Source organism: Lissotriton helveticus, chromosome 7 (assembly GCF_964261635.1).
Source record: "Lissotriton helveticus chromosome 7, aLisHel1.1, whole genome shotgun sequence".
Classification (NCBI taxonomy): domain Eukaryota; kingdom Metazoa; phylum Chordata; class Amphibia; order Caudata; family Salamandridae; genus Lissotriton; species Lissotriton helveticus.
This window is the reverse complement of record NC_136068.1, coordinates 1,493,116,219-1,493,133,078: the sequence shown is the minus strand read 5'-3', so window position 1 is coordinate 1,493,133,078 and position 16,860 is coordinate 1,493,116,219. Positions and strand designations below refer to the sequence as shown.

General features: G+C 46.9%; 1 protein-coding gene across 11 annotated transcripts in view; it reads right to left on the bottom strand.

The window, feature by feature from the left end:
• Positions 1–16,860, bottom strand: part of LOC144767498 (uncharacterized) — a 1,510,898-nt gene that overhangs the window by 809,674 nt on the left and 684,364 nt on the right. For 9 of the 11 annotated variants that reach the window (XM_078650906.1, XM_078650905.1, XM_078650908.1 and 6 more), the window contains exon 3: positions 15,304–15,361. The exons of the other annotated variants lie outside the window; for them this stretch is intronic. In XM_078650906.1, the coding sequence (XP_078507032.1) occupies positions 15,304–15,361 (58 nt within the window). The remainder of the gene's footprint in view (positions 1–15,303; positions 15,362–16,860) is intronic. 11 annotated transcript variants of the gene reach the window in all.

The following is a 16,860-nucleotide window of genomic DNA, read 5'->3' as shown; positions in this document are numbered from 1 at the left end:
TTTGCCTGTAGCTGGCAGTCAAAATCTAGCTGCTGCCCACTACATTAAAAATATATATGATGCTCTTACAGCTGAAGCCATCGCAGCCAAACTCATCATAGACTTTGTCATAGACATGGTTATGTAAGCGAGGTTATTGCAGACTAGCACGACATCATAGATAACCGTCATGAGCAACCCTCCTAGACGAGGCTGTCATAGACGACAGCCATATACAATACCATTGAAGATGAGGCAATCATAAGTGAGGGCATCCGTAGATGAGGGTAACAAATGAGGCCATTCGCCCTTTGTAGATGAGGCCATCGGTAGATGAGGCCATTGGTAGATCAGGTCATCAGTAGATGAGGCCCTTGGCAGACGAGGCCATTGGCAGACGAGGCCATTGAAAGACGAAGCCATTGGTAGACAAGGCCATTGGTAGACAAGGCCATTGGTATACAAGGCAATTGTTAGAGTAGGCCATTGATAGACGAAGCCATTGGTAGACTAAGCCATTTATAGACAGAGCCATTGATAGACTAGGTCATTGGTAGACGAGGCCATTGTTAGACAAGAACATTGGCATACAAGCTCATTATTAGAGTAAGCCCTTTATAGAGGAAGCCATTGGAAGACTAGAAGACAGTCATAGCAATACCATCATAGATGAGGTTAAAATAGGTGATATCCTCCGTAGATGAAGCACTCATAGATGAGGCAATCGAATGATGGCCAGCCATAGATGATACCATTCATAGATGGTGCCAGGTGTAATGTAGACCATTCACAGATGAGGCCATATGTATATGAAGCTACCTTGATAAGGCTGTCATAGACGACCGTCGTAGCTAGGCATTGCTATTGTAGATGCCACTATCAGAGATCAGGCAGTCATAGACGATCACCTTAGATGAGGCCGTCGTCAACGACCGTCCTTCGTCGACGACCGTCGTAGACGAATGAGGCCGTCGTCGACGACTGTCGCAGATGAGGTCATCGACGAAGACCGTCGTAGACGAGGCCCGTCGACGACGACCGTCGTAGACGAGGCCCATCGTCGACGACCGTCGTAGACGAGGCCCGTCGTCGACGTCCGTCAAGGCCGTCGTCGACGACCGTCGTAGACGAAGCCGTCGTCGACGACCGTCGTAGACGAGGCTGTCGTCGACGACCACCGTAGATGAGGCGGTCGTCAACGACCCTCGTAGAAGAGGCCATCGTCGACGACCATCGCAGAAGAGGCCGTCGTCGACGATCATCGTAGATGAGGATCATAAAGGTGAGGCAGTTATAATAGACATGGAGATATTTGTTATATACTACTAATGTCCGGTCAAGAGGACTTCCCTGATGTAGTGCCAGGGATGAAAAGGGAGTTGTATCCTCTGTGAGAAGTGCCTATAAAGACTCAAGGTGAATCTTATGGTTTTATGCGCGCCCTCAGTAGGCTCCTGGCGCGACTTCTCCCTTTGACCTCTCCTCATCCTCATCAGAAGTGGCAGGTTAAAGTCTCAGACCCATAATAGCCTCATCTCTCAGAACGTGAGAGTTATTGAGGAAAAGGCTAGACATAATTCATAGTCTATTACCTTGTTTACTGCCTTTCTGCCATATTACCGCCTTAATTGGGTCAGAGAAATTAAGTATGATCTTGTAATCCAAAAAGAAGTAAAGCTGAAGAAAAAACTGAGCAGAGCTGGCTCTGCAGAGAGGGTTCTAGAGGGTGCTGTGAGCTGATTGGTTGGAGCAAAGACTTTGGTCTTTTTGACATAATGAGGTAGATAGGCTACTATAGTTTAGGCCTCAGGCCTATTCCTAGGGCCTACTACTACTACAAAGTGCTTTTGGCACTGCTTTTTTATTTACCGTGGGACTCCCGCCTCGATGACGGGGAATGATTCAGGCATGTGAATCTATGAAAGATACCCCAATACTGGATAACTAGCCTGGTCAGCCGGACTGATTTCAATGTGAGCACCTTGTCAGGATGAGGTGGAGATACAGAGTCTGCTGAAGCTGCAAACCATTGCGCAGCATGACCTACACACTCTTGTACTTGTAGTCTAAAGTCAACATGTTTCTCCTTGCTCTTCACCTGATGATAATGAGAAGAACTTGTGCCTGCACCATGCATATGGCCAGGTACTACCTAGACCCCCTCCTCCCTTATCAATATCAAGATAATAATATGAGAGGGTTTTGGATTGGGGGTCGTAAACCCCTGGCCATATTTATTTACATGAACATTTTAAAACAAAATTTAATATACAATATTTACACAATACGCAGAAAACCATTACTTTACATTGATAGGTACAGATGTCAGATGGCTAACCTTAACATATCTCTAATACAAAGGTATTCCTATCCGAATCGAAACATACCATAATCAATAATCATAATAATAACATTTCATTTTTCTGCGTATCCCTATTTTGAGCCTACGGCAAGGTCAATAACTGGCGCCATATCGCACGCCCTCCAACCGGAGTGCGCGTGCGCAGGGGGCCCGGTCACTGTGATGGTACTCCCCCCCCCCGGTCACCTCCGTATGCCCTTATGCCCGCCCTCCAACCGGAGTGCACATGCGCAGAGGGCCCATTCCCCGTGAGGGTACTCCCCCCCCCCCCCAGGTCACCCCTGTACGCCCTGTAGATTATATCCATAATGGGGCCCTTGCAGTTAAGCGCCGTTTACCTGCGCCATTGTGCACGTACGGGTTGGCCAAACAGCCTACTCGGAAGCGTAACTCCCAGTCCCTCGCACCCATCCAACCAACCGGCTGTAACTGCCCCTGGAGTTCTATGAGAGACCACTTGTCCCTCCCCCTTGGGCGATCCCATTCAAGAATGATGCTGCCCTCTAAGGACCTTACATTTACTGCTCACCAATCATGACCTTACCGCCACAGAACTGCATAGCGGCCCGACTATAAGGCCCCCCCCCAAAAGCTCCCTGAAAGATCATGCCCTGACCTTATACACAACTAACTGGGCCAGAAGATTTTTCATGAAGATTTCATTCCTTAAATCGGACAAATGGACGCCGTCTTTTTAAAAAGCTCAACTCCCCCCAAATGTGCCCATGGGCTATAGGCTGCAGGTGTAGAGCCCTAGCTAGCCACACCAGTTTGTTAATAAGTCTTTTACAGAGTGGCTCAATGTCCTCACAGACTCTCTCTCCCCCCCCCCCACTGGAATCTCTGCCATCTCTGTGGAAGGCTGTACCCCATGCTTAGACGTGTCGAGCAACCCACTTCAGTGATTAGTGTTTCGACTAGCCCCCCGTCTACCCAGTCATCCCCGTCCCCCCAAGTGCAGGATAAAATTGCTAGGGGTGGCTGACTCAGAGGAAATTGACATAGTGTCTTGTAGCCACTAAATGGCCTCAATTGATAGCAGCACGATGCGCCCGATAGACACGTTGCCCCATACAATGATACTCCTTCCTGGTGCAACAGCACCATTGGAATGCTACCCAGGGATTGCCCCACAGGCCCGAAATCTCCCATAAGCATATCCTGGAATCCGTGACCAACCTATATCTGACCACTATGTTCTGGCATAGGCTCTTTGTAAGCTTCTCCCCCTACTACGGAACATCCCAACACTGTGCAGTGTCCGCTACGATGGCAGCTGCAAGCACAGGTGCAGTAATGGCATAATACCGTTTCATGACAAGGGGTGTTGAGGTGTTGCATCCGCCCGTTACCCCCGGGTTTGGTCAAGCTGGCAAGGCATACACCTGCAACATAGCGTACTGCTAAGATACCCCGACTGGCAACAACAAATGGTTGACACACCTATCAATATAGCGCACCATCTCTCCCATGCATGCTGGCACCTCTTGAGCTTTTTTAATGATCGCCCATCACACTTGATGCCGTCGCCTGCCACTCACGTTTCGGATCTTCTGGTCCCATTGCCTGTCCACCTCTTGCCGTCATTGTGGTGTGGAGCGCCTCCCATGTATCACGGTCATGGATCCAGCCATACATAAATGACAATCAAGCACAGATGATTAGTGCTTTTAGTCTTTGGATAAAATATAGTTTACATGCCAGCCTATTGACTAAATCATGAGATTGTACCCCCCTTGTCACCCACACCCAGCCCAAGATGCATAGGTACTGTGTGACACAACACGGATGTATGACAACATAGGCATCCAAAAAGCACTAAATGTGCACAAGCCCACGGGGAATAGGTACTGTGTAATAACCCAGGAATAGAGTGCAGAGATACCTTGTGACAAACCATAGGCATATAATACTTGATTGATCAAGCACATAGGGTACACCGGACCGTGTGCCACCACACAGACATCCAATGCACCAGTGCTCAGGCACCTGGGTGCAGACGTAATGTGTGACACAATACATTAGTAGTACGCATACGTGTAGAGCACCCGTATGCACCGGTACCGTGTGACAAACCACCGGCATATATTGCTGTATCCCCTCTGCGACATAATGTGCTTCTAATGCATATGTGAACCTGCAATGGGTGCCTAGATGTTTTTTGGCACAGACCCCTAATTTATATGTGTAACCACACACATGTGTTTAAGTACTCTTGAAGGTGTGACCTCAAGGCCTGGGACATACTGATGTGACACCATAAGTGATGATTATGCACTTGAGTGACATCACCGCGGCCAGCGCCTTGCAAGACTGACCTCAAAACCTTGGAATCAGTTGCTGTGAAATGACGGCTTGGAATGTCTTGAGGTGAAGTAAACAGTAGGGCAAGTCATGTTTCATACTAAAAACGTCAATGGTTATTCCATACCGGCGGCAACAAACTGCCATGGCCAAAATGTTCGGTCCAAAGTTCAGGAGAGCCGGGGCCTTAGCGCGATGCTGATGCAGGGTAGCAGCACAGGCCTCTCAACTGGTCATACAGATCCGTGGTACTTCGTCAGGACAAAAAAATATATATGGTGGACAAACTACCCCACACTATGTTAATGCCCCTGAAAGCAACCTACTGTGTGTAGGGGACGTGGAGAGGGGAAGGTGCTGACACAAAGTCTGCACTACGAAACCTTAGCAGACTTCAAAGAGGCTCCTCTGCGTTACCTGATGATGCAAATTTTTGTACTAGCTTAAGTCGGACCCGGAATAATACACACACAGTAGGTAGCACCCAGGCTACACTATCACAGTGTGGGGTAGTTTGTCCACCTTATATACGTTTTTGTCAGGATGAAGCGCCACGGATTCCTATGACCAGTTGAGGCGCGAAACATGTCAACTCTTTTTTGAAGGAGTGACCATAGTTAGGTACCTCCCCTGAGACAGTAGGAGATTTACCGTATCCAGTCTCAGCACCCTGACTACCAGGGTTCCTTTCAAACCCTAAGGTAGCACCCACCTGCCATAGGTTTTTATCGCAGGATGGGCAATCCCCTCATTAAAGTATATAGCAGGATCTCCTTTACCAGTTTTAATCCTTTGTTTCACACCCCACCACTTCACGTTACACACCACCTCACCCGCACTCATCATACAGCAGCCTCTTAAAAGATCTTCGCCAAAGTGACACTCCGGGTGACCCATAGAGCATTGCAGTGCCGGCCTGATGAGGAGCACCGCCCTACGATGAAGAATAACATCCCCTAGGGGATGTGTGAGGGCACCATAAACAGTCTCACTGACTGTCCCAATTCAGTACTCTGACCCAGGCACTCTCCACCTTTTGAGAGACTGTGCCTCCCACTCTGTCCTTTACAGGTACATTAGCCCCTTTTTGTCATTTGAATTCTATATAGAAGCACAGGCATTTTGGTCCTCATAAACAGGCTCCCTGTCCCTCCGCACCCCTTCCTTACTAGCAAGGGGTCCTTCTTGATACGACATTTAAGATAACGCCTTGCGCGAGTTCTCGCAAGATTAGGAGGCCATTTTGACTTAACGAAAATAGATTAGTTAGCGCGTTAGTGCTCTAAATAAACTCCGTTAAATAACAGAGATCAACAGAAATGTAACCGTTACCAAGAGAGAGAAGTGTGAAGGTTAGCGGAGAGTTTATTAGGAATATAACCAGGTTTTAGTTGTTGGATTAGTATAGTTTTATTAGAATTAATGTGTTTTAAATGTGTTTTAAGTTAAAGTATAGGTATGGATTAAAAACAGGGAACTAGTTTGGAAATTTCTGGGTCAAAGATAGGTGAAGAAGTTATTAGACAATTAATTCAACATGAGATGAAGGTGCCGGTTAAGGAGAAAAAAGATAATATTTTAAAAGAAAAGAAAGGACGTTTGGTCGGGTGATTAATTTTACTCCCTATCTGAAGAGGAGAAAGTAGGAGTAGAGGAGGGGGAAAAATAACTAAGAAAGAGTAAACATTTGGAGGGTATTACAATGTCAAAAAAAGGAAAGGATGGATTTAATGCCATCAAATAGAAGGGTGTCCATGTCACACACAGGGTGAGGAATTTTATGAAATGGAATTCGGACATGGATCACTGCCTGATGACAATAATGAGTATGCTGAATATGTATTTGATATTCAGCAGGATGATGAGTTCAGTGCTGAATATAAGAATATTGAGGGTGCAATCTCAAAAGATGTTTTAAGATACCCTTTGAGAAAGGAAACGTTTCCATTATAAAATATAAGGCACCCAATGAGCGGTGACTGTTGGCCAATGGATCACATGAGCAACTTAATTAAAGAGTGAGTAAGAAAACCCTCAGATAAGGAAGTGATAAGAGGGCTTAAAGCTGAGTGCTTAAGGCCTATAAATTATGAGAAGGTCCGCTGCACTCAAAATGTCCACCCAGAAATGATTAGTTATTTACTTAGTTTGGGTAGAGACCCACGCAAATGTCTGGAAAGGTCCTGAAACAATCCCAAGACAAGGTAGTGAATGTTCTAGGTCCTTTGGAAAGGATCGTTGACATGGCAGAGGAGGATCATGTCAATGAGTTAGCAATGGGGACGCGCCTAATCAGGAACTGACCTTTGTTGCCACTGGCGGGAGAAGGACCCTGCAGTACCGGCCACTAATCCTTGTGGGAGCGGAGCAGTTGGGACGCCGAGACACCCGCGAGGCCCAGGACTTCATTCCCCAGGGGGCCTCGCGGTGCGCAGAGCCTCTGACGCGGTGGTAGGGCGCCAGAGGCCAATAAGATTGGCCCGGCCCTCCCGCTGAATGGGCGAAGCCCGGGCCAAGGGCGGGCCCGTCTGCGCCCGTCAGAGGCCGAAAGAGGCTGGGTTGGGCCACCCCTCTTACCCCGCATTTACGACTCAACAGTACATCTAGACTCAAGTGGAGGCCGAGAAGAACTGTGATACGCCAGAGCGTTCCCCACCTCAAGGTACTGAACATTGTAATTGTATCATAACTCGGGGGCTGCTGTAATTGCCCGCATAATGAGCAAACGCAAAGAGGCCATTGTAGCTATAGGGGGAGGAGTAAAGGGCACCCTGGACGCTTTCCTGGTAAGGGCTGAATCTCTTTTAATTCATGAAATCCAACTAACTGAAAAGAGACTCTCACTGGACAAGCTTATAGAACAAAAGAGATCGTCCTTGGGCTCCATAGCTAGATGCTCGTCCCCTTTCACTGGGATCCCCCCTGGACAATACACAATGGCAGAGAGATCCTCTACCAAGGCTATAATACACACCGTTCCGCCAACAGCAGGGGCGGATTTAACCCCACAAGGCATTGTGTTATCGAACAACGCCAGTGATCAGTCGCATGACACTACACAAGAGGGGGGGGGGGTACTTCAGGACGCATTTCCATGACACCGGACCTAATAGGGAGAGGGGTAGAGGAGGATGTAACATCAACCCAGGTGGCAGAGAAAAAGACTACCCCTGAGTCCAGCGATGAGGTGGTCATCCGCTCAAAAAAGGCCTTGCTGGCCAAGGGCATTTCAACCAGGATGACTGCTCCATGTGAGGCTAAGGCCCCAGCCAACAGTTCAAGGAGAGGGGGACAACATACTTCGAAAAAAACAAGACAGAGGGGAGGAGTGAAAGGGAAAGGGGCCACGGGAGAAGGGGCATCCACAACCCATATCACGTGCCCGAACTGCAGAGACCCAGTATTGCTGCATGGGAGCGACAGAGAATTAATGTTGAAATTGGAGACACTTTTATCATCGCATCTGGGGCCCCTGCACGACAGGTTGAACGTGATAGAAGGGCTACTCTTGCAGCTAATTACACAAGGCAGCACTGCGCCCGTACTGGAGAAGGGGCCACGGCTCACGGGGAGGGGGGAGGATGACCCTAGCACCTACCCCAAGGCAGGACAACCGACAGATGGTATGGGAGGGGATAATGATGAGGAAATCGTCCAGGTTGCACCCAGGCAAGAGGCAGCAATGACGAACCCACTAGAGAGAATCACGTTGGGCAAGAATCGAGGCCCCTCTAGATTAAGGGAAGATAGCGGGCAGTCAAGGGTGGAGAGGCCAGAGGACCGCCCGAACACTGGCATCATAACCAGACCCTCGGGGGCGGACCCGCATAACCTGATGAATTAGCGCCATCAGTATTGGACCAGGCACTCAATATGTTATGTTATGTTATGTTAGAACTGTATTTCTTGAGCGCATGGCTACCCAGATCGGGTGTCCCGGCGCTTTGGCAGAGAGTCCTGAACACAACCAAGAAAAACCCAGCGGCAGAAACACTGTAGACCCACTGGTTAGGCGGAGAAGAGGCGCGTCTTGAGCTCCTTTCTGAAGGCCAGGAGATTGTTAGCCTTGCGGAGTGACAGAGGGAGCTCATTCCACAGACTGGCCGCCATAAACTGGAAAGACCGGCCTCCCATCCGCACGCGTTTGATCACTGGTACCTCCACTTTAGCCAGGTCAGCAGATCTCAAACTCCTCCGGGGAACGTAGAGAGCAATCCGCTTCCTGAGGTAAGCTGGGCCAATGCAGTGGAGGGCTTTAAACGCCAACGTGAGGACCTTGAACCTAATTCTGCTGGGGATAGACAGCCAATGCAGCCTGCCGCGCAGTAGAGAGGCACTGGCTCTCCGTGGAAGGCCAAAGATGGCTCTGGCCGCCGAGTTTTGGACAACTTGCAATCTGGATACCAGATATTTAGGCAGACCAGAGAAAAGTGCGTTAGCGTAGTCTAAACGCGAACCCACATGTGCTTGCACGATGTTCTTGCGGTATTGAAGGGAAAGCAGTGGGAGAAATTTCCTCACCATCTTCAAGATACCGAAACATTTCCCCGCCAGGCCCGTGATGTGGGGACGAAAAGAAAGACTGTCGTCAAACACCACACCCAGGTTTTTTACTTGGGCAGATGGTTTCTCAGGGGGGAACATGTCGGAAGGCCACCACGATTTCCAGCCAGGGTCCTCGGCGCAGCCAAAAAAGAGCAACTCGGACTTGTCCGAGTTACATTTCAGGTTCTGGTGCTGAAACCATGCAAAAACAGCACTCAGGCAGTCTCTGATTCTATCGCCATTAAAAGCCTCTCCCTTCCTGCAGGTAAACAGGAGCTGGGTGTCATCAGCGTAAGAGATGACCCGGGCTCCAAATGTCTCCGCGACCTTCGCCAAAGGGGCCACATAAATGTTAAATATGGTGGGGCTCAGGATGGATCCTTGAGGCACCCCCACCTCTAGCGAAGGCATTTCCGCGGAGAACGGAGGAGCCCAGATCACCTGCCGACGGTCGGTTAAGAAGGATTGAAACCAGTCCAACACCGTCCCCCGCAGACCTACCTCCCTGAGTCTTAGGAGGAGGCCGGCGTGTGGGACGGTGTCGAATGCCGCCGACAGGTCCAGCAGGACCAACATAGCCTTTCCCCCAAGATCAAGCGTTTCCCTGATGGCGTCGGTCACCTCCACAAGAGCTGTCTCCGTACTATAATTGGCACGGAAACCAGATTGGGAGTCATGCAGCAGTTTGTTATTCTCTATAAAGGTGGTGAGAGTATGCTGAACATGTTTCTCCGCCACCTTCGCCAGAGCAGGGAGGAACTACCTGTATTAGACCTCCCCCCAGCCGCAAGCCCTTATATAGTAGTTATGACAGGGATCCCAGAATGTTGTGACGTCAGGGAGGAAACCACACGTTCCCTGATCAACAAGGCTCACTGGCTGGCCAATAACTTAGGCTTCAACATTAGCAACCACAGGCACATTATTATGGCCAGAAGAGTGTCTTGGATTGGACAAAGTAGGAAGGGATTCCCGGGAGACTGTGTTATCCTAAATTTTAGGTACTCAGAGATGGCTAGAGACCTCCTGCAATTTCAAAAGAAGAGGACCTCCCAGGAGGAGTGCGGCACCAGATTTAGACTGCTCCCACTTGCCTTCTTTTATAGAGACCTGATGCACGCCACGAATAGGTAAGCCCCAAGGCAAATGATGGCAAGGCCAACCTGGGGAGAGCGTCCAGCACCTTTACGTAATCGTTACGCACCACTACATAGCATTTCTGCCCTAAGCGATCTAGATTGACTGAGTGAGAGGGCAGTTATAGATCAAGGGGGGGGTGCGAGAGGATGTGCATCACACCAGGGACATTGGAGGGCTAGCCGGGGAGCGGACTGTAACGTTAACCCAACCCCCTACCCAGAGAGTTAACAGCACGATGGTTACAGAGATAAATCCCTATAGAGGGGCCGATCCTCTTACTGGGCATATTGCCCAAAGGCCACCAGTAGGAGGGCAGGGAAACATTAACATAATCTCCTGGAATATAGCAGGCCTGTCCAGTAAATTAAAAAATCAGGATTGTTTAAAATATATCAGGAGATTTAATATCATTTGCCTGCAGGAAAAGTGGGAGGTAGACAGCTGCGTATTAGCACTGGATGGATATAAAATGTATCCTGTCCCAGCGTGCAGATCCTCCTCAGGGCGAGCCAAAGGAGGTCTAATCGCTTATGTGGACTTGAGGTTACAGGGGAAATGGGAGGACCTAGCATGGGACTCTGCCTGCATACAGGGAATACGGTTCACGAACAGGGGACTAAAACTAATTTTTATTCATTTTTATAATGCCACTAAGGGCGGACAAAGAATGGCGAGCTTGGCAGAGTTGGACCAGAGGCTGACTGGAATAGAAACAGCTGGGACTGCAAGCGCCCAATTGGTGGTGGTAGGAGATTTTAATTGCCACTTGTGCACCTATTTAACCAGCAGTGAGGTGGAATGGGCTGTGTGCCCGAGAAGAGGGATTACATATGGAACACACTAGGGAGGGAATGGAGCTAGGTAAGGTGCTGGGTACCCATGCTCTTACACACACGATGGATTTAGTAGGAACAGCTAGGGACCCTTGTATCCTCCCAACCTTTAAAGGTAAGGGAAGGGGCTCTGTTATCGACTTCATTTTTGTACCAAGTTCTCTAATATGCCGGATACTAAGTTTTAATGTTGAGCTAAGCACCTTTAGTGATCATAACCCATTGGTGTTGATCCTAAGGGACCCTGACCCAGCTAAACATCCTACCTGCAAACAGTCCAGAGGCTCCCTCACAGCCACGGAAGGAGATTGAGATGGACAAACATTAATTGTGACAGATTCTACAAGGCACTTATGGCGGACAAAAAGCGTCAGGTTTGGAAATGCCTAGATCCATCTATAGAGGGGGCGGACCTAATCACCGCATTTGAGAGAGTGGCCCATTGTATAGATGTCCTTCTCAGAAGTAGATCCCCAAAAGAGGTAGAGGACACGCCTAGGTGGTTTGATCAACACTGTTCGAGCGCCTTGAGAAATCTGAAGGCAGCTTTAAAGATGGTCACCAAAGATAAGTCCATGGTGTCCAGTTGCCAGGGGAAGTATAAGCAGGCCCTGAAACAACGTAAAACCTCACTGCAACATCAGGCATGGGAGAACCTGAGGGAAGCGGCTGAATCTAGGGACATGACTGCCTTTTGGAAAACCTTGAACGAACCATGTTTCCAAGACAAGAATATATCCAAGCCCGTTTGCCATGTCCTGCCTGAGGCCTGGGTGGAGCATTTTCAAGCCCTTTATAATCATGATGATTGTATGAGCCCTGTACTACCTTCATTAGGGACAGGAAATCGAACAGCTGTTGAAACCCCATTCTCCATAGGCGAGATAAAAGCGGGAATTGAGGGATTAACCCATAACAAGGCCCCGGGGCCGGATGGGATCCCTCCAGACCTCTTGTTATCCCAGGTAGACTTGTGGGCTCCTATCTTATCAAGAGTGATTAACACGGCAGTAGTGGTGGGCATGCCCTCATCCTGGTCCACTGCGACAATTGTTCCAATATTTAAAAAGGGTAATAAAGACAACCCACAATGTTACAGGCCCACCACCCTTATCGACGTCACAGTTAAAGTCATGGGGAGAGCTATCCTTAACCGGCTTATGGACTGGGCGGATGAATATGATATCATCTCGGATATTCAGTACGGCTTTAGGCCGGGTCGCTCAACCTCTGACCAATGCCTTAATCTCTACTTCCTGGTTGCCAAGTACACTGTCGCTAGTAATGAGACGGTGTAATTGGCTTTCATGGACCTCACTGCTGCATTCGATTGAGTCAATCGAAAGAAACTGTGAGAACAACTTGAGGCCATGGAAGTGGACCCAGGATTGGTTAACATCCTAAGCACCCTGCACCAGTATACCTCAGCCCAGGTTAGATACAATGATGAGGGTGACGTCTCGGACTCTTTCCCTTGTTCCAGTGGTGTGAGACAGGGCTGCATTCTGGCACCATTTTTATTTTCCCTATATATCAATGGCTCAGATAAGGTTTTGGGAGCACTAGGGGTGGACAGCCCGAGGATAGGTAATAGAGGGATCCCAGTCCTGCTTTATGCGGACGACGCAGTGCTGTTGTCACGCACTGCGCGGGGCCTTCAGTACCTTATCAATGGTTTCGTGGGCTTCATGGAGAAATTGGACCTGTCCGCCATCCTCTCCAAATCTTACATCATGGAGATGGGAAAAAGGCCAGGCAGGAAATCCACCTTCAGGATAGGTACCCACTGCCTAGAAAAAGTGCAGGCATTCTCTTACCTGGGAATTTTATTTGATAGCCGAACCAGGTTTAACAAACTGACAGATGAGAAATGCAGATCCCTTATCAGCTCTACTGGGGCAATTATGAATCTTGCACACAGGTTGGGTCGCTGGGCCCCCAAGCAAATTCTGAATCTGTATAGGGCCATCTGCAATGCGAAAATGCTTTATGGCAGTGAGGTGTGGGGCTTCATTGACCCATTAAGGATTCAAACAGAAGAAAACAAATTCCTCCGACGGCTACTCAGAGTCCCACAGAGTACCCCTGCCTATTCAATTCACGAAGAGTTAGGACTCTCTTTTATCAGAGATGCGATTCAACTGAAACCTCTCACATGTTGGTTAAAAATATGGACTAACCCGGAAGCGGCCTTGAGCAAGCAGATAATAAGTGATTGTATTACAAGGAAGCATGGGCATAATATTCCTTGGCTCAAATATGTTCGGGAGACCTTGTCTGGCCTGGGCCTGGCTGATTATTTCAACAACCCGAAATCGCTGGTTCCACGGGACAGGGTGATTGTCAAGTCCACTTTTCTCAAGCACAAGGCCTCCACAAGGGAAGACACCGAGATGCTAAAACCAACCGTGAGAGCTCACCTACTGGCCAAATCTTGCCCAGGTCTGGAACCATACCTGTCTTATTTTTATAATGCCCAGGATAGATTTTTGATGACCAGATTTAGGCTGAACCTACTTCATCACACACTGGGGTGTCCTTCGGGGTTTTTAACATCTATTGAGTTGAGGGGCCCCTGCGGCTGCGACTCTAAGTCTCCGCAGGACACGCTCCACTTTGTCTTACTTTGCCCCTATTATGCTCACCCCAGGAAGTTGTTTTTAAAGAGTATTTTAAAGACTGCTAGATTCAAACACGCTAAGGTGGCGCTGTTGTTTTTGTCCGAGGAGGCTCTCACACTCTTTTGCATTGTCAATTTCCTAAGGATGGCCGCAAGATTAAGAAATACCAAAGACACATGATGACGACAGTGGTGGCTCAATTTTCCCCTTGCGTTCTGGGTCCATCATTTATGTTACCCTCACATTGTTTTTTAACCCACATGAATTTTATGATTGGGGGGTTGCCCCTTTTAACATGTTGGTTTTATATTCCCCTACTTTGTAAGCTGGCTCTTTTTAATGTAATGTGACCCTGAGTGTCAGAACTCATAAATGTCAGACTCCTCCTCAATGATTTGTGCTGACTTGCACTGATACTTGTTAAACATTTAGGTATTAACTGTTTAGGTACATAGGTAGCCAGTTTTATGTTTGTGTATTTTTTTAACTGATTTGCATTGTACTTTTATGGTATTGTTGTATACCGAATAAAGTAATTTGACTTGACATGACTTGAGTCAGCAATGGATCTAGGGTTACTCCGTACATGGAGTCAGAGAGTCATTATTTTATTAGGGAATGTAAACACAACATTAATGGCAGAGAGTTGGAAAGCTATTTTGATGAAGATTAGCCCAAAGCTGGGGATATGACCAAGAAAACGGCAAGCGAAAATGCGAAGGGTTTGGTTTTTGGAGAGGGTTTAGCTATGAGTTTAGGAAAGTATATTTTGACAATTACTGCCTTGGATATGGCACAGGTAAACATGAGAAATGTTTTATGAGGAGATGTTATTGGAAGGGTGAGTAGAAGGGGACTTTCAACTGGCATCATTACAGAGGGTATGGAAAGCCTCTTCAAACTTCTAATCAAGTAGAGGGAGAGCTGGAAGGTTAGGAAGAGGAAGATTTGTATGCGGATGGGGCCAGAGCTGTTTCGGATCACAAGTTGAGCACAGAAATTATTTTCGTTTTTTTCACGGAATAATAGAGAGTCAACTAAGACACAGTGTGAAGGAATGGGAAAAGAAGATAACACAAGATCAATGGGTATTAAAAACTGTACAAGGTTATGAAAAAGGGGTTGTAGAACAACCACAACAGATAAAGGAACAAAGAGAAATAAGTCTAACAGAAGAGCAAAAAAGCAGTAGTAGATTCAGAGATAGAATCCATGATACGGAAAGGTGCGGTAAAACATATAGAGGAAAGTGCCAGGAACTATGTAAGCCCTCTCTTTTTAGTCAAGAAAAAAACATGAATGGAGACCAGTAATAAATCTGAGGGATCTAAACAAATATTTGGTGTACAGACATTCCAAGATGGAAGGAATCCATTGTTTGAGAGACGTAATTGAAAAATAATTAGTTAGTGAAGTTAGACATGAAGGATGCATATTTCACAATTTCTATGGAGACGGGAAGTCAGATGTTTTTTACAATTTGAATGGAGAAAACAGCTGTATCAGATTCAATGCCTACCATTCGAATTGTCTTCCGCTCCATGGTGCTTCACGAAGGTGATGAGAGCAGTGATAGCCTATTTGAGAGAGAGAGTTGTTCGGTTAATGGTATACTTAGATGACATATTGATAATGTCCCACGATTTGGAAGAATTGAAAAAAGACTATATTAATAAAGAGCTTGGTGGAGAAATTGGGATTTTTGGTAATCAAGAAGTAGTCAATATTGTTACTGTCACAAAAGATGGAATGTTTGGCATTCCATCTAGATACTATCAAGGTTGTGTTACAGCTACAAGAGAGAAAAGTAAAAACAAGCATTGGCAAAGCCAATAGGTCTCGCTTTTGGGACCTTAGAAGTATTTAGTTATGCAGCACAATATCCTTGGGGCAACAACATTAACTGTTGCATGGTTAAACACTTATAAGGTCCCAAAGGCGAGACCTATTGGCTATGCCAATGCTAGTTATTATAGTCACCCACAATCATATGAAATAAAACTATCTATGCTGCCAAGATCAGAACCAGTAAGTGAATAGGCATTACAGCAAGCTGCTTTAAAAAACGAAAAAGTATGTGTGAATAATATCTGGTAATCAGTAGCCATCGTGAAACTAAGGAGGCTGAACACTCAAGTTATTAAACAAACAAGCCTATATCTTAGTACAGCAATCCTATCAGCTAATTTCTTATTCCCTAGAGCTGCAGTGCCATATCGCCATACACATTTGATGCAGAGCCACTGATGTATGGACATTTTACAACTTACATACAATGTCTCCTCTTTCCTCATGCCAGCGCATGCATGCAGAACTTGGAAAATCTAGCCTATGCACAATGTAATGTCCAGTTGGCCCTATGAAAGATTAGGACTTACCTTGAGCAAACACTGCAGCAAGATTTGCTTTCAATGTGGAAAGTCAATTTTTTAAACATGTTGCACAGCATGTGAGCTAATGTGCAACATGGCTTAAAGTTAAAAAAATTAAAAACACGCTATGACGCAGTTAAAAAAAAACTATTGCTCAGCCAGCATTGACCGCATCATAGCACTTTTTTTTTTACTATAAGCCATGTTGCACAGCAGATCAACTCCTGTGCAACATGTAAAACAAGCATTTGAAGTACAATCGGTCTAGCCTTTGGGTCCTTATAAGTGTTTAGCCATGCAGCATATTATCCTGGGTCATGTGCCGCTAGGGATTGAATAGATGTACAATTACTGGGTGATGTAGTGAGAGTCAGGAATACATGCTTGCCTCTACTGCGCACAGGGGTGGTGAAATAGTGACCATAAACCAAAGTTGTACGGGGTCTAGGGAGGCCAAAGGCATGTGTTAGAACCAAAGTTTGTGGTTGAATATATATATATATATATATATATGTATATATATATATATTTATATATATATATATATATATATATATACATATAAAATAAATAAATAAAGTACACCAGAGTTCCCACAACTTGCTCCGCACTCGAAACAAAGATAGGGACACGGACTCCAATTTCGTGCGTGATTTCTTTCTTTATTAAAAAAAACAGACTCTTCGGCATGGTGGCATGACGCG